Below are 24,589 nucleotides of genomic sequence, written 5' to 3' on the forward strand. Positions count from 1 at the left end.
TGCTCAGATATTTAGGTATTATCCAGATATTTACATGCAAGGGTGTCATTTCTTTACACTACGAATTTCAGATTAAGATGGTGGCTCTGGAAGCTGGATGTAGAAAAGAAAGGATAAAATTTAACATCTAACAGGACAAAACAAACCAGAAGGAAATGACACATGAATGTAAATACAATTTTATTTACCACTTTGATGCTCCAAATGGCACTGCCAGGAAGCTGCCTGGGTTTAAAAATTTCCCGACCTTCTGAAATGTCTGGGGACCAGGAAGGTGGGCTCACTGTATTATGGGTACTCCAGGCCCCCTAGGATGTGGCAGGTGAGAAAACAGATGTGTAAAACTCAGCAACATAAAAAGTCAAAGCCAGCAACTAAAGAATTTTAGAATAGCCAAAACAAATGCGAGTGTATGGAAATAGGGCAAATAAGTTTATCACTTAGTGACTTTTAAATATTTGTAGTTACAAACTATTTTTATGGTTCACTACAGTAAAGTGTATTAAAATTAAAGTTTATATGACATCAACACTGACTCATGAACTACAATTACAGCATAAATAATCACTGTACTCTAAAAATAAACAGGAGATTTTTTTCCTTCCCCTAATAAATATAAGTATACTAAAAAGGAGAAAGGGACAACCTTAACATTTATGTTAAGGTTATGTTCCAGTGTTACAACCAAACTACTATGTCAAGAAAATAAAATCAAAACATGGGTAATCACTATAGACATTTTAAAACTGTAGTGGGGAAAGGGTTATTCTGAACAAAATATAACATGTACACCTGAAATACCATGATAAAATCCCTTGATGCAATTAATACACAGTAAAAAGAAATAAGTAAAATAAATGATAGGAAAGTAAGAGCGGCTCTGTGTGGGGCACACCAATGGGAGGAGGGAGTGCGAATGAAAAGGATGAATGGAGATGAATGTAGAAGTAGTTTATTTGCATGTGTGAAAATAGAACAGTGAAACCTTTTGAAATTGTTCTAAGAAAGTGGTGGGGTAAGGGCAACAGAGGGGCACTTCTGATGGGGATACATTGTGCGTATGAATGAAAACGTGAGAAAGTATCTTTTCTATCAAAATGGATTGCCTCCTTTCTGTCCATCTTATGAGAACTTTTTTTCTGAAAAGTTCCTGTTTGGGCCCGTTGGCTGGGCTCTTGTTGATTATTCTGCTAAGACAATATCAGCAAGACAATAAAGAAGGGAAAGAGGAAATGCTTTTGTCTAAGGAAGGATTTGGGGAAGTAATGGTCTTCAGAACTAGCTGCTCCAAAATGGAACTGACATTCCTCACGATTGCTCAACAAAGTGGCAGGGGGTATGAGTATGTTCTGAGGTTTTGTGTAGTCTCTTTATAACTAAGTATGTAAATATATTCTAGGCTCTTCAAACTAAGCCATCTTGAGCAGACTGTGAACTTAAGATTGGCCAATTTGAGCAGAGGGGCGGGTCTGCTGGGTCAGGCGTAAAAAGGGAGCAGCCTGTCTACTGAGGATGTACCCTTCTGCAAAAGTAAACTGTGCCTTGCTGAGTTCTTTTTGAATTGGTGTCCTTATTCATACACAACATCCCAACATCCCCAGGCATATTTAACACAATGAACCCCTCTTGAACAGCCAACATATGATAATTTTTTAAAGCTGTAAAAAAGTTAGCTTATAACCTTCAAGTACAAATCTCATTTAATCTCAGTGTTTACTCTTCCTTTGGCGACCATTAGTTGTAGTTTTTATTTTTATTTAGGGGAATGAATAGTTCATGGAAATTACATCCAAAGGACAAACTTGAAAAGTGAAGAAATTTTAAGGCAAATTGATCTAAATTTGCAAATTAAGATACCTGAAGTGTCCATTATGTACACAGGAAACAGTATTTCATTAAAATCGTTAAAATAAAACCAAGGCATATCATTTCCAACAAGCACATTTAGCAACATGAACTAACCTGATGCTAAAGAGCATTAAGAAAATGTTTATTCTAGGAAGCCAACATTTTAAAAGAAAAACACCAAAACAAATGTCAAACAATAAAAACTTACTTTGACTTAGGTGATACATTCTGTTATTTCACTAAATGACTGAAAGTTAAGATGTATAGTACTTATCAAGTTTCTATAACATTAATAAGAATCCCATTCATAAAATAAAAATACCATAAATAAAGTAACCAGAAATAAGAGATTGACTACTTCACTATTAGCAGATTAGTCAGTGAAGTCACAGTATTTCATAAAGAGGGGAGGAACCACACTAAGGAGAGATTGGTTTCACTTGTAATTCATAAAGGCAAGCCACACACATGAAGCCCCAGCAATCCTACTTCATCCTTACACACACTCTTACCCTCCACGGTTCATCATAAATTTTCTGCCTACTGTTGAAGCTCTAACCTGACTTTACCCCAGCCCAGCTACCAAAGCCATGTTGACCTCAGGACAACAACCATGGCTTGTGACCTGGTGAGAATCCTCCCTCCCTCCCATCTCATTCTGAACGGTGGCTGGATGTTCAGGATCCTTCGTGGTAAGGCCTTAAGTACATCTGTTAGGAGGCCTTTGCTCAGCACTGGAAGTGATCTATCTCCCTTCAGACCTGTAGCATCCTCTCAATCTATCACTGTTGGATGTTTTATTTCATGGTTAATAGCTTTATTTAGTGGTAGAGAAAGTAGAGGCAAGAGATCATCTAACTTTAGTTTTCTCTATAGTGACAGTGGCCTTTCTCTGAGGACCTTAGCCAGAGGACATCACAAATTCATTTCGGTAGCTTGCTTACAATGTTACGTAAGTAGACAATTTCCAAAACATGCCATAAAAATTCATACTGCAAGACAAAAATAATATTGAATTTTTTCATAAAGAAGAATTTTCTGGTGATGATGCATAATTCAACATAATTTGAAAGTTAGCTTTGATGCCAAAATTATATCTCATTTTAAAAAGCATTTACATTTCATATAACGTGGATAAACCAAATGAAGGACTTTATAAATTGAAAATGTTTGGATGCCATTTCAGGGATAATTAGGAAACTACTCAAGTGCAATGAAGAATTTATATAATAAAATCATGGATAATTACATTATGAATTTTAATAAGTATATTATCATAAGACACTAGAAGATAGATTATGTGCAATTTCACAGAACTGAAGAAAAATTATGATTATGTATAGATATTTTGACAAAGAAATTACTAATATATTCTTTAGACCTTTAAACTGAAATCCAGTTGTCATTATCAAAGTTTAGTTTATAAATCATCCTTTGGTTCCCAGCTTTGACCAAAAAGAATGCACATCAACTGTTCAGAAAAGGTTAGCTGCTGCTGTAATATGCAACTTCTGCAGCATGCTTTACCCCACTGCAACATTTATTATTCTATTTGCCACTGGTCTGGTTTGATGACAGACCTCTGTGTTCTCTATTGCATACAGTAGTCTACTTAATAGCTGTTCTTTCCTAAGTATATTCTGTACATACATATATAAATCAAGATATATTGTGCTATTGAATATAGTGATCCTAAGTCTAGAATCTTCAGTTTCTTACCCATTTTTAAAAATTATCAGTGTATGGTAGCTTATTTCTGTAATCCCAGCTACTATAGAGACAGAGACTGCAGTTCAAGGACAGTATGAGCAAATGTTGGCAAGATCTCATTTAAACCAGTAAGCCAGGTACATGCCAATCCTCCTACATAGAAGGTATAAATAGAAAACTGCAATTCAGGTCAGCAAGGAAGAGATGTAAGACCCTTTCTAAAAGTTAAAGCATAAAAGGGTTGTGGCATGGCTCAAGCAGTAGATCCCCTAGCTATCCCTGAGTTCAAACACCAATACCAGGCACACACACACACACATTTTTTTTTTTTTTTGGTCAATCTATACAATGCACTGTCACTATGATAACTCTTAGACTTTTAATTTTAAGAGCATACCAGACCTGGTAGCTTACACCTATAATCCCAGCTACTCAGGTGTCTCCAGAGGTTCTAAGCTAGCCCGGGTTTTAAATCATTAAGACTGCATATCCAGCCGGGCACCAGCCCACGCCTATAATCCTAGCTACTCAGCAGACTGAGATCTGACCATCGCTGTTCAAAGCCAGCCTGGGTGGGAAAGTCTGTGACACTCTTATCTCATTGTAATAAGCCACCAGAAAACCAGTGTTGCTGTGGCTCAAGTGGTAGAGCACTAGCCTTGAGCTGAAGAGCTCAAAGACAGCACCCAAGCCCAGAGTTCAAGCCCCATGACTGACAAAAAAAAAAAAAAAAAAAGACTGCATATCCAATCAACCAGCAAAATGCCAGAATGGAGGTATCAAGTCATAGAGCACCAGCTGTGAGCAAGAAAAACACAAGTGAGAGTGTAAGATTCTGCGTTCAAGTCCTGCTACTTGTAACCAAAAAAAAAAAAAAAAAAAGGTATCAAGAATAAAAGACTTCGGGGCTGGGAAGTTGGCTCAGTGGTAGAGCGCTTGCCTTGCATGCCTGAGGCCCTGGGTTCGATTCCTCAGCACCACATAAGAAAAAAGAAAAAAGCCGGAAGTGGTGCTGTGGCTCAAGTGGTAGAGCGCTAGCCTTGAGCTGAAGAGCTGAGGGACAGCGCCCAGGCCCAGAGTTCAGGCCCCAACGACGACCCAAAAAAAAAAAAAAGAATAAAAGACTTCAAAATGCAAAAGACTGAAAAAGAACCAAGCAGAACTAATTTGCTATCAAATTCTATAGAAATTTTTCAATAATACTGAGGAAGATTGAACCAAATCCAAAATAATTCATCCAAAAATCATTCAAGGCTAGCATTAACTTCTTTCTCTTTGGAGCCTATTTCTAAGATAAATTTACCAACTAAGGAAGCTGTACAGAAGTTACAGGACTTCAAGGAAACTAGCAAACATGGCATATGGAAGACATTCTGGCAAACTGTTCTATAAAAATCAAATCCTACTGCTAGGTGTTAAATGCACTCAATGGCACTGTTATAGCCCAAGAGAACATGTCAGTCTCAAGAGGAGCCAGCGTAAATCAAGCTTGGGTATACCTTCTCCCAACTTCAATGTAAAACCAAGGGTGCTACTGAACAGGGATTCTAATCTAGAGAAAAAGAAAAAAACACTGAAGTCAGGCAAAGAGAAAGGTAACTAGCAAGAGAAATAGGAAAGCAAGACAATCATTTGTCTTTGAGTAAATACATCATCCCATCAAATGCTCACTGGAGCTACCACACCAAATATTTCATAAAAATTTTGACAATTTGCATGTGCCTAACTGAGACTTCAATAATTTCAGTACACAAATGGATGGTATCAGAAATGGCTCTAGAAACAACATATGAACAAAATATATGGACAAAAGGAGAGTCTGACTGCCATGGGTTTTCAGTCTGGAGCTCCAAAGAGCTAGACTTTTTTTTTTCTTTTTTGGTCAGTTGTGGGGCTTGAACTCTGGGCCTGGATGCTGTCCCTCAGCTCTTCAGCTCAAGACAAGTGCTCTACCATTTGAGTCACAGCGCCACTTCCAGTTTTCTGGTGCTTCATTGGAGATAAGAGTCTCACAGACTTTCCCGCCCAGGCTGGCTTTGAACCACAATCCTCAGCCTCCTGAGTAGCTAGGATTACAGAAGTAAGCTGCCGGTGCCCAATGTGGACAGTTTTATGTGTATACAATCTGTGGCTTCCTCTTGGTTTGGAGAGGGCACCTGTTGCACTCTGGCCTACACAGGGATTTCAGTAAACAACTGACACAAATTAAGGTGAAGCCTGAGAATCTATTTGGCAAACTCCCAGGTGATGCTGATATGCCTAGTCTGCCACCCATCCTGTTAAGAACAAGGCCAAGCCTAAAGTTAGAGTTCTTGTGGACCTTCAGGAGTTTCTCAGTCACCCTTGTACATTCTGTACATTCTGTATTTAGTTATCTTACTAATTCGAAAACATTCGCAACCATTAGAAAGCTTTAAACTTGGAAAACACATTATACATTGTATTTAAAGACTTGTAGTACAAGTCTTAGTATATTTTGGTCTAAATAGTTAATGTGATTTTAGGACCACCACTTCAAGACTGTATATAATACATGATTATCAGAACTTCTGGTATTTATTAATATAGAATTTTTTTGTATTATTCTGCAACCTATAATGACTGACTGAGCACCAGACAGTTATTTTAACACATTCCCATCACACAACCTTTTGAAGCTTAGAAAATACATGAAGAAAGAAAAGACATTTGCTACTACATGGCAGGTGCTATCATTAAATTCCAACAAAATTACTGGGGTCTCATTTCATATGTAAGACAGTTTCAGGAAGTAACTTGCCCAAGTGTCTCACAGACAATAGTGAGAGGTTTGGACTATCAAAATAGCCATGCTGTATTTATTAGTCTCTCATGTTACCAATGAATTTTACCATGCACTGTCACAAACAGTACAAAACATTTAATTGATCAGATTTTTTTGTGTGTAATTATTCAAGTCTTTGGGCATGAACCCAGGGCCTGGATACTACACTTTGTGCACAAGGTTGGTGCTCTACCACTTGAGCCATATCTCTACCTCCAGCTCTTTGGTGTTTATTGGAAGTAAGACTCTCACAGCTATTAAACAGCAGTCCTCGGATCTCAACTTTCTGAGTAGCCAGGATGACGGGTATGAGCCATCAGTGCCAGGCTATATAATCACGATTTTATTAAGGAAGCATTGTATTTCAAATAGAATAAGGAATATATATTTGCTGCTCACTAATGAAATCTTCTTTAATGGGTCCTAAGACAGTGTTTCCAATGTGCAAGGCTAACTTTTTAGTCATCTAAAGACAGACAATTAAAAAAAAATCCAGTAGTTTCCTTTAAAGAAATTTAAGTGCATAATATCACTGAAAACAGTATATAATGTTTCAAAATTCGTATTTGTTTTTAATGAAAAGCTATACATCAAATAAAATCTGAATGTGAAATAATTTATTAAGGACTGACTCCTCAGATGGTAAGATGTATATATTTAGTTTTGTTTTTAACTTTTAAAAACTGGTGGCTCACGCCTGTATATCCTAGATGCTCAGGAGGCTGAGATCTGAGTATCGTAGTTCAAAGTTAGCCCAGGCAGGAAGAGACTTATGCCTCCAATTAAAAAAAAGTGCTGACCTTGAGCAAATAATAAGCTAAGAGAAAGTTCCCAACCCCTGGCTCATGCCCCAAGACCGGAGGAAGGGGGCGCGGGGGGAGGGGAACCTAAACCACGAAGGCTCTATGCTTCTTCTAAGGGAGCTGGATTTACAAGACTGACGGTCAAGTTTGAATATAGAAATTGCTTACTTATAATTGTTATTTAAAGTGTAACTCTGTACGGCTCATTATTTGGGAGGCCTCCTTTTCTCTTATAGATCATGAAATACTTATTTACACTTCACTTAAAATGTTGTATTATACAAGCATATTATGCTTGTATATACTGGGTTTTGTATGTTGGTAACAATATGCATTTTCCAAAAACCTGCAAAGCAGTTTGTGGCTACAATGAATAGCTCTGTAGTAACCTGTCTTAAAATGAGCAACTGGAGCAGAGTAGACCACTGGATAAAAATAGTGAAAGCATAGCAACGTTCTTATCCTTGTCCAAAAGACTTAGTTCAAGTTTCAATTTCACAAATACTGTCTCTGTCACTGAGGTTTACAAGTGCGTCAAAATGCTTTCTTTGCCTGTAACTATCCATGTAGTCAACATTTTGCTCCTGAGCACTTCTACTGTAGTCAGTTCAAACTGAGAGGGTTTTAAGTCTAAATCACAGCCAGATCTCAAACACACAACATAAAAACAACTTGGGGAATGAGTCGTGGTAGTACATACCTGTACTTCTACAACTCACGAAGCTCAGGCAGGAGGATCTCAAGGAGTCCACTGTGGGCAACACAATGAGACTGTGTAGAACTTAAGGTGACTGGTGCGGAGTGTGGGGGGAGCATTTCATTCATTGCACATTGAGTAAATACTGCAATAACATTCTGGCCATTAGGATGAATCAAATACAAAATATCTACTTCACTTTTTTTTTAACTTCTTAAAGATGGCCGTTAGAAACTTTATATGTATATCGCTTATATTATAATGGACATTACTAGCTTACCCTTTCAAAGAACTTAAACTTCCAGGTAACAGTCAATAGTTTGATCACTAGCTGTTACATCAAATGAAATCCTTCAGGTTTTGTCTCTAATTAAAAAGTGTTTAATTTGTGAAATATGAGAAAGAGACTACAAGCTAAAATAAAATAGTCACATAATACTAGAAAACCATTAAGATAAACAAAGATCTAACCATTATTAAACAGGGTTTAATAAACTAAAGTTATTAATCTTTGGATGACATTCACCATATTTGTAAAGACTAAAGAACTAAGGACATTCTACAAAGTATGCTGTTCTAGTGTTGTTGACAATCACATAGCTATAAACCAAAGCTTCAATCACAATCTCTGCCACGAAAATCCACCTTTTAGCAGATACAATAACAAATATTAGGATGTGGCTTACAGAAGATGACATGAGCCAAGAAAACACACACACACACACACACACACACTTATAACATGTAAGTCAATGGGAAAAAATAGTCCCATGTATTTAATCTGGTTTCCCACTGAAGCTAAACTCTCCAAATATGAAAAGTTTATCAGTATAATCTAACAGAAAAGTTCATCATGCAGTTGGTAATATGAACGTGAAGTATGAATGTGTAATCCCAGCTATTTGGAGGAATAGCTGGTGAAAGGGTTGAACACCTGAGTTCAGGAGTTGAAGACAGATGGGTAGCGTACTGAAACCCACCTCCTGACACTCCAAACGTTTAAGGCTACAAATACAGGAATCAAAAGTAAAATTGACGTTTACACTTCTATTACTCTAGACTTTTTAGAATCATAACTACAAAATTATTATTTTTATAATGACAAGAAAGACAGAGGAAAAGAACTGATTTGAGAGCAAAAATCTCTTGATAGGACAGAAATTAAGCATCAAGGAAAATACATAGAAGAAAACTTAAAAAATATTTCAGGTTTATTGCATATATCATTTCTATAAAATAATACTAAGCCCATGAGACACTGTCTCTGGTGCAACTTCCATTTAGAGAATAAGGTATCTGGGATTTATTTAGAGAAACCTAATTTTCATGTTAAAATAAGTTAGATTTTTTTTAAACTAGCTAATTCCAAAACTAGTTGATCAAGAATAATATATTATTCCTGTAAAGCCAAACTATAATTACTGGAAGAAATTTGAATCAGACTGAAAACTCCAAATTACTACTATGATTAAATACTTCTCTACTGTTTGATATCTTGCCATTTAAAAAAATTCAGCAGAAAGCAGCAATTGTGTAGAACAGTAATTTTTAGCTACATTATCCTTATTTTACCATGTAGTGTTATTTAAATCCCCCCTTAAAAAGAATAGGAATTCATCCTTAAAAAGGAACACTATTTGCTGGGTGCTGGTGGCTCATGCCTATAATCCTAGCTACTCAGAAGGCTGAGATCTGATGATTGTGGTTCAAAGCCAGCCTGGGCAGGAAAGTCTATAACACTCTTATCTCCAATAAGCCACCAGAAAACCAAAGTGTTGCTGTGGCTTGAAGTGGTAGAGTGCTATTTTTGAGCAAAAAGAGATCAAAGATAGCACCAAGGCCCCAAGTTAGTCCCACAACCAACAAAAATTAAAAATAAAAATAAAATAAAGGAAGAGACTACTTAATGACATCAAGGATGCTGGAGCTGTGGTGCACACCTGATATCCCACGTGGCAGGCTGATGCGGGAGAATCTCAAGAATGAGGTCCTATCTCCAAAATGCCAAGAGCTAGGGATATAGCTCAGTGGGAAAGCCCTTGTTCAGAATGAGCAAATGCTGGAGTTTGATTTCTTCCAAGTTCACTTCACTTCTTGAGGAATGGCAACACAACGTTAAGATTTTTTTCTTCCATAAAACTATTAAAGTCCTAATTTGAATACTTTGCACAAGTGTGTGTGTATGTGTGTCAAACCACACCAAAATGTGAGTTCCTCAGTATAAAAATCATAAATCTTGATGCGTTAAACAGTTAAATCTACACATATATATATATATATATATATACATACACACACACACAATAAATAATACCAAGAATTAAAAAGAAAAGTGTTAGTTAATATATTAATACCCCAAACTTTTGTTTTTAAAGCTATTAATTGGTGCTGCCTATTTTTTTTTTAGTTTTAGGTGCTTTGTATTAGAAAACTACATGTTTATGTCCCAACCAAGATGAAATTCCAAATCACCTTATCAATTTAGCAAATTCATTAACAGTTCTTCAAATAACGGCAAGAAATGTAAAAGTGAACATTGTATTTGCATTCTGAGGACTGAAAAGGTCACCATACAAACCAAGCCTACTCATAAACTTTCTTATTTACATAGCTCCTCCAACCTCTTCTCTGTGAACATCATTAATATCACCCTACCTGTTTGGATCGGGGTCTACCAGGAGAGAATTTCCTTTTTGTAATAGCTGGTTTACCCATGCCGATTTTTGGAGCCACTGAGATGTAAGTTGTTGGCATGATATTTCCAGCAGGAGAGCTGAGCGTTGAAGGGTAACCCTGCAGCCTGTCATGTGAAGGCAAGTCTGAAGAACGTGTTGGGGAAGAAGCAGTGTTTGTCTTGCTCATCTCCACTGATGAAAATGATGACTCAATCTCAGAAGGTAAGTTTATAGATCCGTCCCCTTGGTACAAGCCATCTTTCATGCAACTCTCGATTGAAGGAGTCATTTCACAGTCCATACACCCGGTGGGAAATTTGGAATTTTCTTTCTGTTCCATTTCTGCTTGAACTCTGTCAATAAGCAACTGATCACTAGAACATAAAGAAATACTCTCCTGACTTGGGGACACTAAGGCTTCTGGTGGAACAAGGACAGATTCAATTGTTGATGTGGGAGGGCTTGGTGCTTCTTTGGCTGTCACCACTGTAGGTTCCTTTAACAAATGCTGATCATCTTGCCGCACAGTGACCTCCTGTGTAAGGTCCTCCATATTTTCTGTCACTTCCATTTTGTCTCCATTCTGATCTTCATCACAAACTGTCATCACTTTAGAAGGCATTTCCGTGTGCATTTCCGTGTTTTCAACACCAATCTCAGGGGAAACATCATTTTCCAAATCAGGATTCATTTTGCTGAGAGATGATTCTACAATTCAAATACTTTATGTTAATATATATATATACAAATTTCAAAATAGATATATATGATTAAACTATGATTTATATGGAGAAAGGCAGGAATTATGCTGGTAAAAACTAAAAGCACAAAAGGTTTAGTGAATTAGAATCAATCACAGATCTTCTGAAAACATGATTTTATTAGTAAGTAAAATCAAGAAACAGATTTGGCAGTACTAAACTGATTAAACAAAAAGAAACCTTTACACAAGAACAACTATACACAGTGTCAATTTGTTTCAAGAAAAAAATCAGTTGGGCCCAGGCCCAGAGTTCAAGCCCTATGACCAAATTTAAAAAAATCATTTGGGCAAGGAAATGAAAATAGGCTCTCTTGGAGGGTAGTTACTAATGGGAGGAACTTAGGCTAACTAACAAGGAAGATGAAAAAGGATTGCTATGGTAGACAGGGATTGTTTGCAGTTATGAAAATAAAACAATGAAATCCACTGAAACTGTTTTGTGAAGGAGGGAAAGTGCTAGAGAGGATGAGGTTGATTGGGATATACTATAAATGTGTGCATATGCAATGAAATCCCACCTAACTAATGTACACTAATAACAAAAAAGAATCATCACTTAATTAAAAGATTTTGTTTCCTGTAATGTACATGCAGCAAATGCAAAAAGATATTTAGAGTAACATATTTGAAAAGCAAATTTAATGAACAATTATCTAGTAAGTTAATCAGATTAAGAAAGTTTGAACATACTGCTTACCAGTAATGAGAAGACTGTCTGTGCCAAGACTTTCTGATGGACGACACGGTCGCTGCTGCTGCTGCTCAGTGTGGACTTCAGCTGCTACAAATAACACATTATGGGATCTCTAGCAAAGTCAAAATTGCTCTAATTTTTCTCTCAAAACAATAACTTGCAAGTATTATCTTATTATCAGATGCTAATTTCCAATATAAACATGAAACACAGTTTACTATGTATTCATAACAAAAAAGAACTTGAGGATCTGTAGATGTACTATGGTAAGATCTGTATAACTATTATTTCCCTTCACTTTATTTTCTCTTCACTCTCTCTCGCTCTCTCTTTTGTCGGTTAGGGGGCTTGGAAGTCTGGGCCTGGGTGCTGTCCCTAAGCTCTTCAGCTCAAGACAAGGACTCTATCAGTTGAGTCACAGCACCACTTCTGGTTTTCTGGTGGTTAACTGGAGATAAGAGTCTTGCAGATGTTCCTGCCTGGGCTGGCTTTGAACCACAATCCTCAGATGTCATCCTCCTAAGTAGCAGCTAGGATTATAGGTACGAGCCACCAGTGCCTGGCTCTCTCTAATCTTTTTTTAAGTATTATATTTAATGAGTTGTTAAGATTACATATGTATAACCTATATAAAACAATGTACAACCATATAATTTAACATATAACTTCATATATAATACCAAAACTTGCCTCAAAGTCCATATTTCATTGAGTAAGCATCTCCCCTTCCCTCTCATCCCAAACGCAAATCTGGCTAATTCCAGATCTTCAAGTTCAATAGCATCCATTTTAATACTATAAACACTTAATTGAATACTGAAATAACTCTCAATAGAATCACCAAGGCGACCTAATAGCATATATATTTTATATCTCAGCATGAAATGCCTCACAACCAGCAACAGTTCTAGTTAGCAAGTGCAAGAATGACAGAAGGAAAAAAAGTCACTTGATCCCTACACAAAATACATGTGTAATTAAAGTTAGATTTCAGCCGAACTACAAACAGATAGATGTTTTCTCCAATTAATTTATACCAAAAAGCAACTCCCTAATATTCCCAAGTATATACACCTTGATTCATTTGTACTTAGGGAGGTCAAGCTTTAGCATATACTCATATACTTGTACACTGCACATACATGTTTTCTTCAAAGCCCAGAGTAAATCCACTAGCACAAAGATCCTTACCATCTGGAACAATTCCAGGAATGGACTCCTTAGCATTGATGTCTTTATCAATTGTTGGCTCCAAAAATGCCATTTGGTCTTCAGGTCTGTCAACTTCCATTTCAGTGTTAGAATCTTAACAGAAAATTATTCATTCTTTAGCTCACAGTGAATTTTGTTGTTTGTATTAATTATGTCAAAAATTAATTATGGATCTGTTCTTTCAAGTGAGGGAAAACTACCACCAGAAAATGCTACAAGTTTTTCCTCAGATATTCTTTGTTTTGAACCAAATACATATTTGTATTTTTTAATAAGGAAACTGTAACACATTAAAAGGTAATTGGCAATGTGTCAATTGACAATATACACTTTCAGCCTGGGATATTGATCCTGGATTGTATCATTCATTCATTCATTCGTGTGTGGGGGTATACACATGCAGATTGTCTTGTTTTAAAAGGGCATTTCACTATTGCATACTAACAGAATGGCATGGAATCCTGAAAAATGAAAGGTTAATTACCATGGAAGAGGGACGGGGGACGGAGGTGGGGGGCAGATTGTGGTTTGGATTCACAGCCTCATCCTTGCTAGGCTCTGGCTCTCTACCATTTGAGCCAAACCTCCAGCCCTGCCTTTGGCTGGTTATTTTAACTTTTCTGCCTGAGCTGGCTTAAACTGCAATCCTCAAGATCTCAGGCTCCTGAGTAGCTGGAATTACAGGTTATGAGGCACTGGTACCAGATAAAAATACAACTTCTATAAAAGCATCCAATCATATTGAGGAAATAACAATCTCATGAGTAGATCTATTTTCTTTATCAATAAGTCTATTTGCTTTATTGTCTTAGGAATCTTGTTATAACAGGATACCAATAAAAATATTTTTTGCTTGAACAAAATTTGAGGCTCCAGAGGTGACAATTAACATTTAAGAAGAATGTAATAAAACCAAAATTTGTTCTATCAAGACAACCCAGATTCTGAAAAACAAACAGGATGGCATGTCAAGAGCCACCGAACTGTGACCTTCCAGGGCACTGCTGACCTACCAATTCAAGTACAACTGTCTGAAATAAGCTAAATTTTAGCCATCAGATTAGGCATGACCAAGATAAGAAAAACCCTTAAAGCCTGAGAAATGTGGTAGATTTGAGGGAGAATTCAAATAGTGTCATTCCTTAGGAAGGCAAAGTTGAAGCTCAACAAAATAAATACCAGGGAATGAGCACTTGGAAGAGCACGGGGCGGGGGGTGGCAGGGGGTGGGAGGGGAAGGGGGCGCGGGAGAGGAGGGAGGTGCGGACAAAGAAGAGAGAGGTTGAGAAACTGAAGGCAACATGGTGCACACCTGTAATTCCAACCTCTGAAGACTACAGCAGGAGTGATGAGGCCTTCTTGAGCCACAGAACAAGACACTAAAACAAACAAACAGGGCATGGTGTTGTGGCTCAAGGGGCAGAACACCAGCCTTGAGCAAAAAAGCTCAGGGATAGAACCTGGGCCCTGAGATCAAAACCCCAGATTAGCACACACACACGAAGAAGGAAGAAGGAAGAAGGAAGAAGGAAGAAGGAAGAAGGAAGAAGGAAGAAGGAAGAAGAAGGAAGAAGAGGAGGAGGAGGAGGAGGAAGAAGAAGAAGAAGAAGAAGAAGAAGAGGAAGAAGAGGAAGAAGAGGAAGAAGAGGAGGAAGAGGAGGAAGAGGAGGAAGAGGAGGAAGAAGAAGAAGAAGAAGAAGAAGAAGAAGAAGAAGAAGAAGAAGAAGAAGAAGAAGAAGAAGAAGAAGAAGAAGAAGAAGAAGAGGAAGAGGAAGAGGAAGAGGAAGAGGAAGAGGAAGAGGAAGAGGAAGAAGAAGAAGAAGAAGAAGAAGAAGAAGAAAGGAAGAAGGAGGAGGAGGAGAAAGGAAGAAAAAGAAGGAGGAGGAGGAGAAAGGAAGAAGAAAAAAAGGAGAAGGAGGAGGAGGAGGAAGAGGAGGAGGAAGAGGAAGAAGAGGAAGAAGAAGAAGAAGCAGCAGCAGCAGCAGCTTAAAGAAAAAGTGGGATTTGACATACGGAATTCCCTCAATGGATTAAAATAATACAGCAACAACAGTGTGGTACAATGATTTTTTTGGTGGTTGTTTGGATGAACATACACATTTACCTGCATTGAGTTCGGCCATCTCTACTTCATCACCAGGCAGTAAGGCATCCACCTCAGCTCCTAAGTGTTTACAATACAAGCAGATATACTCTTCTTTGAGTTGAGAATCCAGTTCATGATCTGTTTGTTTGTCACATTCTAAGTGAACCCATCTGCAGTGATAAGTACATTTAAATAAAAACTTCTAATTTAAGGTCAGGGTGGTAGGTATCTAGAGAAAGGGAGGGCACTGCTAAAACCTGGCTATGGCTATGAGCAGGGTTAGGGAGGAAAGGAACTGGTTCGAGAGGCTGGCAACTAACCAATGCTTTCAAAAAGGAGCTGGTATTTGTGAATGTCATAAAAATATGACTTCCACATCTTTTACTTCTGACTACTCATTTCTAGATTAATCTCTATCTTTTGCCCATTCACTTCCTTATGCCTTTCAGACTCATAAGAACAAAATGTTATTCCATTTTTAACAGTACTCAGTAGGAAAGGGGTTGCTAGAATGATAAACATATGTGCTTAACATAGAGTGCTTAAACATACATGATAGTGCAAATGACCACATGGCCCAACCAAAAACACAAACAAATAACAACACAACTAAATGGGATAACTTTCTTCTTACCTCCTGCACATATTACAATGGAGCAAGTCTTTCTGCAATTCTGGATGGCAGCACTTTCCACACAAAGGACATAAGTTATCCTGCTGTTGGTAACAAGTGTCACAGACCAAGCAATTGTGGTGCCACTGAGAACTAGATCGTGTGCCACACTCTACACATATTCTGCAATTCTAGACACCGGGGAAAAACAGAAACAAAAGCAGTCTGTAATGCTTTTAACTGTGGTGCTTATTTAGACCTTTGAAATCAATGAAACATTTATAGATTATATATCAGGTTTCAATTTTCATGTCAATTTACTGTATATGATTTTGCAAATGCACTTGTCTTGAATAATGTCTACCTTCACAAAGTTTGAATTAAAACCTCCAGGAAATTTTAAGCAGGGGTTGAGGATGTCCAGGAGAACATAAATGTGGAAGAAATGAAAAACACAGCAACATTAACTTAAAACTAAAACGTATTCTAAAATCAGAGTACCAGATTTGTGGAATAAGGACGCTGAAAACATTAATTATAGAAATAAGAATAATTCAATTGCTTCACCATAGCTTAGAAACCAAAACCAAGAATTCTCATAACAAAATAGCATGACCCACTACAGGTAATTTGGTTCTTGAAAATGAAAACAACTACACCAAAACTCAACAATAAGCAGAGCTCTGGTGGCTCACGCCCGTATTCCTAGCTACTCAGGAGGCTGAGATCTGAGGATCATGCTTCAAAGCCAGCTTAAGCAGGAAAGTCATTGAGACTCTTATGTGTAATTAACCACCAGAAGACAGGAAATAGAGCTATGGCTTAAAGCAGTAGAGTGTGAACCTTGAGCAAAAAACATCTCAGGGACAGGGCCCAGGCTCTGACTTCAAGCCCCACATTGAAAAATAAAATAGAGGCATAACACTAAGAATAAAATTGTAGTCGCAAACTACAATTAAAAAATTCAACAAAGAAGCATAATATAAAATTAGCATGCACAACAATAAAATTCACATCACACAAATAAAAACCAATTAAAAGAGATAATGAGAAAAATCTCATTTATCATAATAAAATAGTTAAAAATAAGCTTCAATATTCAGAATCTATATAGAGAAAATTATAAAACACTCTCAAAAGACATAAATCTAGATCTAGCTGAATGTAAATTCTCTATCCACTGTATTGGTTAATAAGTTCCATCTCAAGATGGCAGTGCTTCCTAAACCAATGAGTAAGTTCAAAGTGATCCAATTCTTTTTCAATGAGGTTTTCTGCTGTTTTGTGGCACTGAAGTATGAACTCAGGGCCTTGTGCTTGCTATCATTTGGGCCAGGACCCCAGCTATATTTACTTTATTTTTCAGATAGGATCTCCTGGTTTTGCCAGGCTTGACCTGTTTACTCCTTGGGTACCCCTGCCGACCCTCCAAACAATATCTTTCCCTCACAGTCCCTCATAACCAGGTGCCAACAGCTCACACCTGCAAAGCTTGGTACACCTGGCTCATGAGTGAGACGCTGGGCAATTAACAGCTCCTCCTAGCTACTCAGGAGGCTGAGATTTGAAGGTTGTGGTTCAAAACCAGCTCAGGCAGGAAAGTCTGTGAGACTCTTCTCTCCAACTAACCCCCCCCCCCCCCCAAAAAAAAAAAGAAAAGAAAAAAGCCAGAAGTGCAGCAGTGGCTCAAGGGGTAGACAGACAGCCCTAAGTGAAAAAAAACGAGGGACACTGTCCAGGCCATTAGTTCAAGACCAAGAGGAAGGAAGGGAGGAAGGAAGGGAGGGAGGGGAGCGAGCGAGGGAGGGGAGCGAGGGAGGGAGGGGAGCGAGCGAGGGAGGGGAGCGAGCGAGGGAGGGGAGCGAGCGAGGGAGGGGAGCGAGCGAGGGAGGGGAGCGAGGGAGGGAGGGAGGGGAGCGAGGGAGGGAGGGGAGCGAGGGAGGGAGGGAGGGGAGCGAGGGAGGGAGGGAGGGGAGCGAGCGAGGGAGGGAGGGGAGCGAGGGAGGGAGGGAGGGGAGCGAGGGAGGGGAGCGAGGGAGGGAGGGAGGGGAGCGAGGGAGGGAGGGAGGGGAGCGAGCGAGGGAGGGAGGGGAGCGAGCGAGGGAGGGAGGGGAGCGTGCGAGGGAGGGAGGGGAGCCAGGGAGGGGAGCCAGGGAGGGGAGCGAGGGTGAGCAGCTGGAATTAGAAGTGTGAGCCATTGAGCCTGTCAAGTTAATGAGATTTTAAATAGTATTACCTAGAGCTGGGAAGGTGGCTCATTGGTAGAGTGCTTGCCTTGCATGCAAGAGGCCCTGGATTCAATTCCTCAGCACCACATAAACAGAAAAGGCAGGAAGTGGCACTGTGGCTCAAGTAATAGAGCATTGGCCTTGAGCAGAAGAGTTGAGGGCCAGTACCCAGGCCCAGAGTTCAGGCCCCACAACCCACCCCCCTACCACCACCACCACACACACACACACACACACACAAAGAATTACATAAATTGACCCTAATATTCACATAGGAAAACAACTACATGAAACCAGCAGAATGGCTAGGAAACAGAAAAGGTCTAGATGGGGATTCACATTACCAAATGCTACATACATCCTATATATTTAAGATAGCATGATACTAGTGCATGAACGGATGGACAATCAGGATAAAATTTTATTTCCAGAAATAATTCCAGAATTCTAGTATAGAACTACAAGCCAAGGGGCAAAGATGGTCTTTTAAAATAAACAGCCCTTTAAAAAGTGAGGGCTGAAAATGTGGCTTCGTGGTAGAGTGCTTGCCTAACATGCATGAAGTTTTGGGTTCAATTCCTCAGTACCACATACACAGAAAAGGCCGGAAGTGACACTGTGGATCAAGTGGTAGAGTGCTAGTCTCAAGCTTCAAAAGAAGCTCAGGGACAGTGCTCAGGCTCTGAGTTCAAGCGCCACGACCAACAAAAAACAAAACAAAACAAACAAACAAACAAAAAAAAAACAGAACAAGGCTGGGAAGGTGGCTCAGTGGTAGAGCGCTTGCCTTGCATGCCTGAGGCCCTGGGTTCGATTCCCCAGCACCACATAAGCAAAAAGAAAAAAAGCTGGAAGTGGCACTGTGGCTCAAGTGGTAGAGTGCTAGCCTTGAGCTGAAGAGCTGAGGGACAGCGCCCAGGCCCAGAGTTCAGGCCCCATGACCGGACGCAAAAAAAAAAAAAAAAACAGAACAAGATCTCCATGAATTGTTAAGAAGTAATTTCCAGATTTTTTTAGTTTAACAAAGGGGAAAAAAGGGAACTTAAATGTAGGATAAACTGCAAACAAGTTGGCCTGTTAAAAATAGGGTTAAGCAGAACAGGATAAAAGAGATTTTTAAAAAAGGTGGGGGGAGTGACAACTGTCTAAGCAGAAGATTTCATTCAAATTCAATTGATTCATTCATGTTTAATAAATTGTAAGTAGTAATAAAAAGTGTGTGTGTGTGTGTGTGTGTGTGTGTGTGTGTGTGTGTGTGTGTGTGTGTGTGTGTGTGTGTGTGTGTGTGTGTGTGTGTGTGTGTGTGTGTGTGTGTGTGTGTACACATGCAGGCAGCAGGCATATACAGTGTTTCCCAGCCTCATTGGCTGAAGGAGCAAGAAAGCAAACACTCTCAAGGGCAAGGAGCATCCCTAGCACTCATTCCCCACTAAAAAACTGTATTAAAAACTAAACTTTCCAGGGCTGGAAAGAAGGCCCAAGATAAGCTTAAAACACTTTGTTAGAAGCCAGGTGCTAGTAGCTCAAGCCTGCAATCCTAGCTAACTCAGGAGGCTGAGATCTGAGGATCCTGGTTTGAAGCCAGCCCAGCTAATAAATTCCATGAGACTCTTATCTCCAATAAACTACTCAAAAAGTCAGAAGTGGCTCAAGTGGTAGAGAGCAAGCCTTGAGCTAAAGAAGCTCAGGGACAGTGCCCAGGCCCTGAGTTCAAACTCCAGGACAGTACACGAGCGTGCGCACACACAAAATTGCCTTGTTACAGCAAAAAAGGATTAAAGTGTTCAAACAAACAGTGAGGGCATGACAAGGGGCATAGGAAATAGGTTGAAAGACCAATCAATGGCACACAGAACAATTTGAGCACAAAAGTATCCAATTATTACAAAAGTAACAAATTATTAAAAATTGGAATTCATGAATTAATCTCCATAATAAACAAGTGTGTGTGTGTGTGTGTGTGTGTGTGTGAATATGAGTACACGTGCAGGTCCTTGGTTTTGAAGTTGGGGCCTGGGTAGTGTCCGTGAACTTTTGTACTCAAAGCTAGTGCTCTACCACTTGAGCCACAGTTTTACTTCTGGTTTTTTTCAGTGGTTTACTGGAGGTAAGGTTCCCATGGAATTTCCTGCACAGGGTGGCTTTGAACTGTGATGCTCAGATCTCAGCCTTCTGAGTAGTGATGATAATGGGCACGAGCGCCCTGCTCATAAGTCATTTTAATTTGTGACAGTTGAGAGAGGACTCATCCTGCAAACAACTCAGAAGATGAACTTTCCCATAAAGAACTCCAAGATGGTTGTTGTTTTGTTGCTCATTTTGTGCCAAGCACTATGCTGAGCAATTTACAGACAGACCCCATCTCTGAGGTAAGAGCTTTCCACACTACACACTTAGGAAAGCCAAATAATTTGCCCAAGATCATTAATAACTGAAAAAAAAAAAAAAAAAACAAAAAAACCTAAGGTTTGTAAAGCCCAAGGACTAAGTACTCCATTATATATAATGCCTCCATAGAACAGAATTTAAAAATTAAGCAACCAAAAGTATTCTAAGCACTGTCATCCTGGAAGAGAATACCAGACTACCATAGTCAGCACGTAGACAAGAAAGGAGACTAAAGGAGGTTGAAGAACAAGCCTGAGAAAGACTTCCAGGATTCCATAAATAAATTTCCAAGGTGACCCAACAAAAAACATAAGGAATTAAAAGCAGGCAGCAACAACAAAAAGTTGCACAGTTGTAAAGATAATGTAAAGAAACTAAATGTTTGGGCAACACCAAAGAAAGAAAATTGTTAAGAACAATACAGCCCTTTTAATGACCCAGACCAGAGACTGGCAGTCAACAACACGGTCCAGGAAAAATCTATCAGCTCAGAAACTCTATCAGATTGATGCTGGATACAAATTCAACCAATTAAGAATATAAACACCCCACAGCTTCCAGGCACCAAAAGGATGGCTTCAAGTAAAAAATTTTAAAGAAGTAATACTTTTTCTATGATACTAAGTAAGCTGAGAAAATATCTACAACAAAAATTTCTAGAGTATAAAATTCTTGTGATAAGACTAATAGGAACAGTAATTTAAATGGCTTCAGAAAATTGGCAATCTTTGTTCAGAGGTTAACCAAGACTCTAAAAATAATTTTTAAAGCTTAAAAACAATCAGAAGTGAAGTTCAGATTAATAGAGAGGAATTGTGCTTATTTTTAGCTTAGTTCCTTAAATTTTTAATGCACTTTTTTATTTAATGTTATCTGGGGTGATCTCAAACCCATGATCTTCTTGTTATAATTTCTGAGTGCTAGGATTGATTACAGGAGTGTGTCATTATATTCACTGGGAATATATTTTTTTCTAATGAAAATATGACAAGGCCTATGGTCTAGCTTAATTCAGTTAAGTCAAAAAGGTTAATTCCATCAAGTCAAAAGTAAAAGAGGAAAACGTATTTCCAATGAAGATTGGAAAAAGAAAAGTAGTGTATTTTGTCTTTTTGTGTGTGCCAGTGCTCAGGGCAGCCTTGAACCCTTGATTAGCTATTTCACTTAAGGATTGTGCTCTACCATTTAAGCCACAGCTTGACTTAGGGCTTTTTGCTGGCTAACTTGAAGTAAGAATCTCATGGACTTTCCTTTCCCAGGCTGGCTTCAAATCTCTCTCCTCCGATAACAGCCTCCTTGGTAGCTAGAATTACAGGTGTGAGCCACTTTGGTGCTCAGATTGTTTTTCAAACATTTTTAACCATAAGCACTCATAAAATAAAATTCTGAATTGTAAACCAATGCACAAAATAAAAGTAACCGAAAAAGTAGAAAGTATATTTTAAAAAGAACACATTAGCTTTAAAATAGCCAATCATTTCAATTACAGACATCAATCTAAATAGCTCCAAAATCTTTAAAAAAAAAAACATTTAATACAGCACAGAAGGATTCGTTATAAAAGAATATTAAAAGATGAGTTCAAGTGGTAAACCAACAGTCTATGCAGTCAGACTGTAAGGAAAAGCATTGTATCTGATCCCCAATAAAATATCATCACATGGAATCAAGAAAAATTTTACACTGCTAAAAAACACAATACATTAATTCTGGCCTGACCTGTTTTTTTTGTTTGTTTGTTTTTCTTGTTTTTTTTTGGTAACAGCCATAAAATAACTGTTAAGAAGGAGAAAGAAAATAAAAGCGTAGTCAAAAAATTACTTCATCTAATGATGACATAATAAACACAAATGCTACAAACTTTTTGAAGATCACTGTTTCAAGTATCAAACGTTTGTTTTGTGGCCTGTTTGTCCAGGCACTGGCGGTTCAAGCCTATAATCCTAGTTATTCAGGAGGCTGAGATCTAAGCAGGAAAGTCCACACAACTCTCAGATCTAATTAACTAGAAAAGGCCAGAAGCAGAGCTGTGGCTCAAGTGGTAGAGTGCCAACCTTGAGCAAAAAAGCCAAGTGAGAGTGTGAAGCCTTGAGTTTGAGCCTCCATTACTGACACACTGGTGCACACGCATCCACTTTGGTGAACTGTCTGATCAATTGCAAGAAAAGCATAAATCACAAGCTTCAAAATGAACTATGCAACTTGCGGGCAGGGACAGGAGGGGGAACACAGGGGAAAGTGAAGGAAGGGGCAGCATTGTCGAAGAACAATTGTACTTATTACCTGCCTTATGGAATTATAAATTATAACCCCTCTGTATAACTTCTTAAAATTATATTTTAAAAAACAAGCTTCAGTACCACCATTTTTTAAAAATATTAAGATGAAGCTACTAGGGGAAGATCTCAAATCAAGGCAGCAGGCAAACCTAGGGAGACTCAAAAGATAAAAAGTCTAGAAATATAGCTAGAGGGGTAGAGCACTTGCCTAGCCAAGTTGACTGAACCCAAATCTCTGGGTTCAATCTCCAATACCAAGAAGAAAAAGAACAAAGAGAAACTATTAGGTTTGACATATACACATATTAAGTTATATATGCAATAAATTCCAGTGCAACCAAAGTTAATAATAAAGGGTAAATTTATAGTCTTAAATAGTTTTTCTCCTTAGGAAAGAAAATATATTACAAATTTGACTTCATTTTCCACAAAAAGGCAAGATACTGAATAAAGGTAAAAGGATAAGCATACCAATCTGTCACAAGGTACTGTTTACTCCTTAGCCAGACAATCAAGAGACCTCTGACCACCTCAGCCAAAAATGGAAACTGAAGTGACGAAGCAGGCCTTCTTCAGCCTGCAAGGCCCCACCTACCAATCAGACACCTGAGCGTGGTTTTCCCACAGGCTCAATGTCTGCCAGGTGAGAACTCACACAGGACTGCCTCGGAGCCTGGGAATGCAGCCTCCACCTGCAGCGGCCAGTCCTCCGTGGCCCAGAAATGACCTTTCCAACCCCCAGGCCCAGCGGCCACAAGAGCTTGCCTGGACCCTCCACCTCCTAGGTTGAAAAGACATCAGAACAGCACTTGAAAGGCAGTTCCTAAGACACCTTACCCGGGCAGGGCAGGGCAGGCAGGGCAGGCAGGGCAGCAAGCCTCCCTCCCCTCGAAAGCCAATAACCCTCAGGATCCTCAAGCCATAGGAAGCCTAATCTAAAAACAGCCTCCGGCTTCCAATTCCAGGTGTTCTCTCTACCACCCCATAATACCTTTAACCGCCTGTGAACGCTGCACCTGGGAAGATGCCAAGAACAAGACACACAGGGTAGTAAATTACAGTGAAAACTGAGGTCTGAGGCATATACACAAAGAGCATGTTCCTGTGCCAACCCAGACAAAAATGGTAGGTACAGGGAAAGAAGGTGTTGTTGTTGTTGCTGTTGTTGTTGTTTGGGGCGAGGGGGACTTATGTCCTAAGAACTTGAATTCTTTAACAGAAAAGATCATCTAAAGCTGAGTATGGTAGCTCATGCCTAAAATTCAAAACTGGAAGCTGAGAAAGGAAAATCAAGAGTTCCAGACCAGCCTAGGCTGTTAGACTCTGCCTCAAAAATAAGCAAAAGAAAAAAAAAAAGGGCAAGCTAATCCAAAAATATACAAGTTAGCTGACTGTCAAGGGCACTGCAATGCTTGCATTTATCATCAGCATTTATTAATGTGGGTGTCAAGTGCTAGCAACAATATAAGATTTTTACACAGTAAACTCATGAAAACAAGAATCAGATGTCTGGATGGCTCTGGAATATGCACCCCACTGTGATAGTCAAACCTCAAGAGCAAGCAGACAAATCCATAGAAAAGTAGATTCTTGTCTTTATATATATCAAATTAAAACAGGTAAATGGCAGTGTATCGGTAATTCAAATAGAAACTTCTGTATTTCTGGATACATGGGATAAATATCGCATGTATTGTAAATTTATTGTAACTCTTAGAGGGTTGAATGACAGTTCATTAAATCTAATGTTCCAGGATGGACTGTGACCACTTTGAGATCTAATTAATCTAA

General features: G+C 38.8%; 1 protein-coding gene across 1 annotated transcript in view; it reads right to left on the reverse strand.

Moving 5' to 3' along the window:
* Positions 1–24,589, reverse strand: part of Kmt2c (lysine methyltransferase 2C) — a 239,075-nt gene that overhangs the window by 94,520 nt on the left and 119,966 nt on the right. The window contains exons 10-15 of the mRNA XM_042677114.1: positions 15,925–16,094; positions 15,309–15,460; positions 13,185–13,298; positions 11,997–12,080; positions 10,517–11,244; positions 189–308 (exon numbers count right to left, since the gene is read on the reverse strand). Coding sequence (XP_042533048.1) covers positions 189–308; positions 10,517–11,244; positions 11,997–12,080; positions 13,185–13,298; positions 15,309–15,460; positions 15,925–16,094 — 1,368 coding nt within the window. The remainder of the gene's footprint in view (positions 1–188; positions 309–10,516; positions 11,245–11,996; positions 12,081–13,184; positions 13,299–15,308; positions 15,461–15,924; positions 16,095–24,589) is intronic.

The sequence above is a fragment of the Dipodomys spectabilis genome, unplaced genomic scaffold (assembly GCF_019054845.1).
Source record: "Dipodomys spectabilis isolate Male_0828 unplaced genomic scaffold, ASM1905484v1 ptg000034l, whole genome shotgun sequence".
Classification (NCBI taxonomy): Eukaryota; Metazoa; Chordata; class Mammalia; order Rodentia; family Heteromyidae; genus Dipodomys; species Dipodomys spectabilis.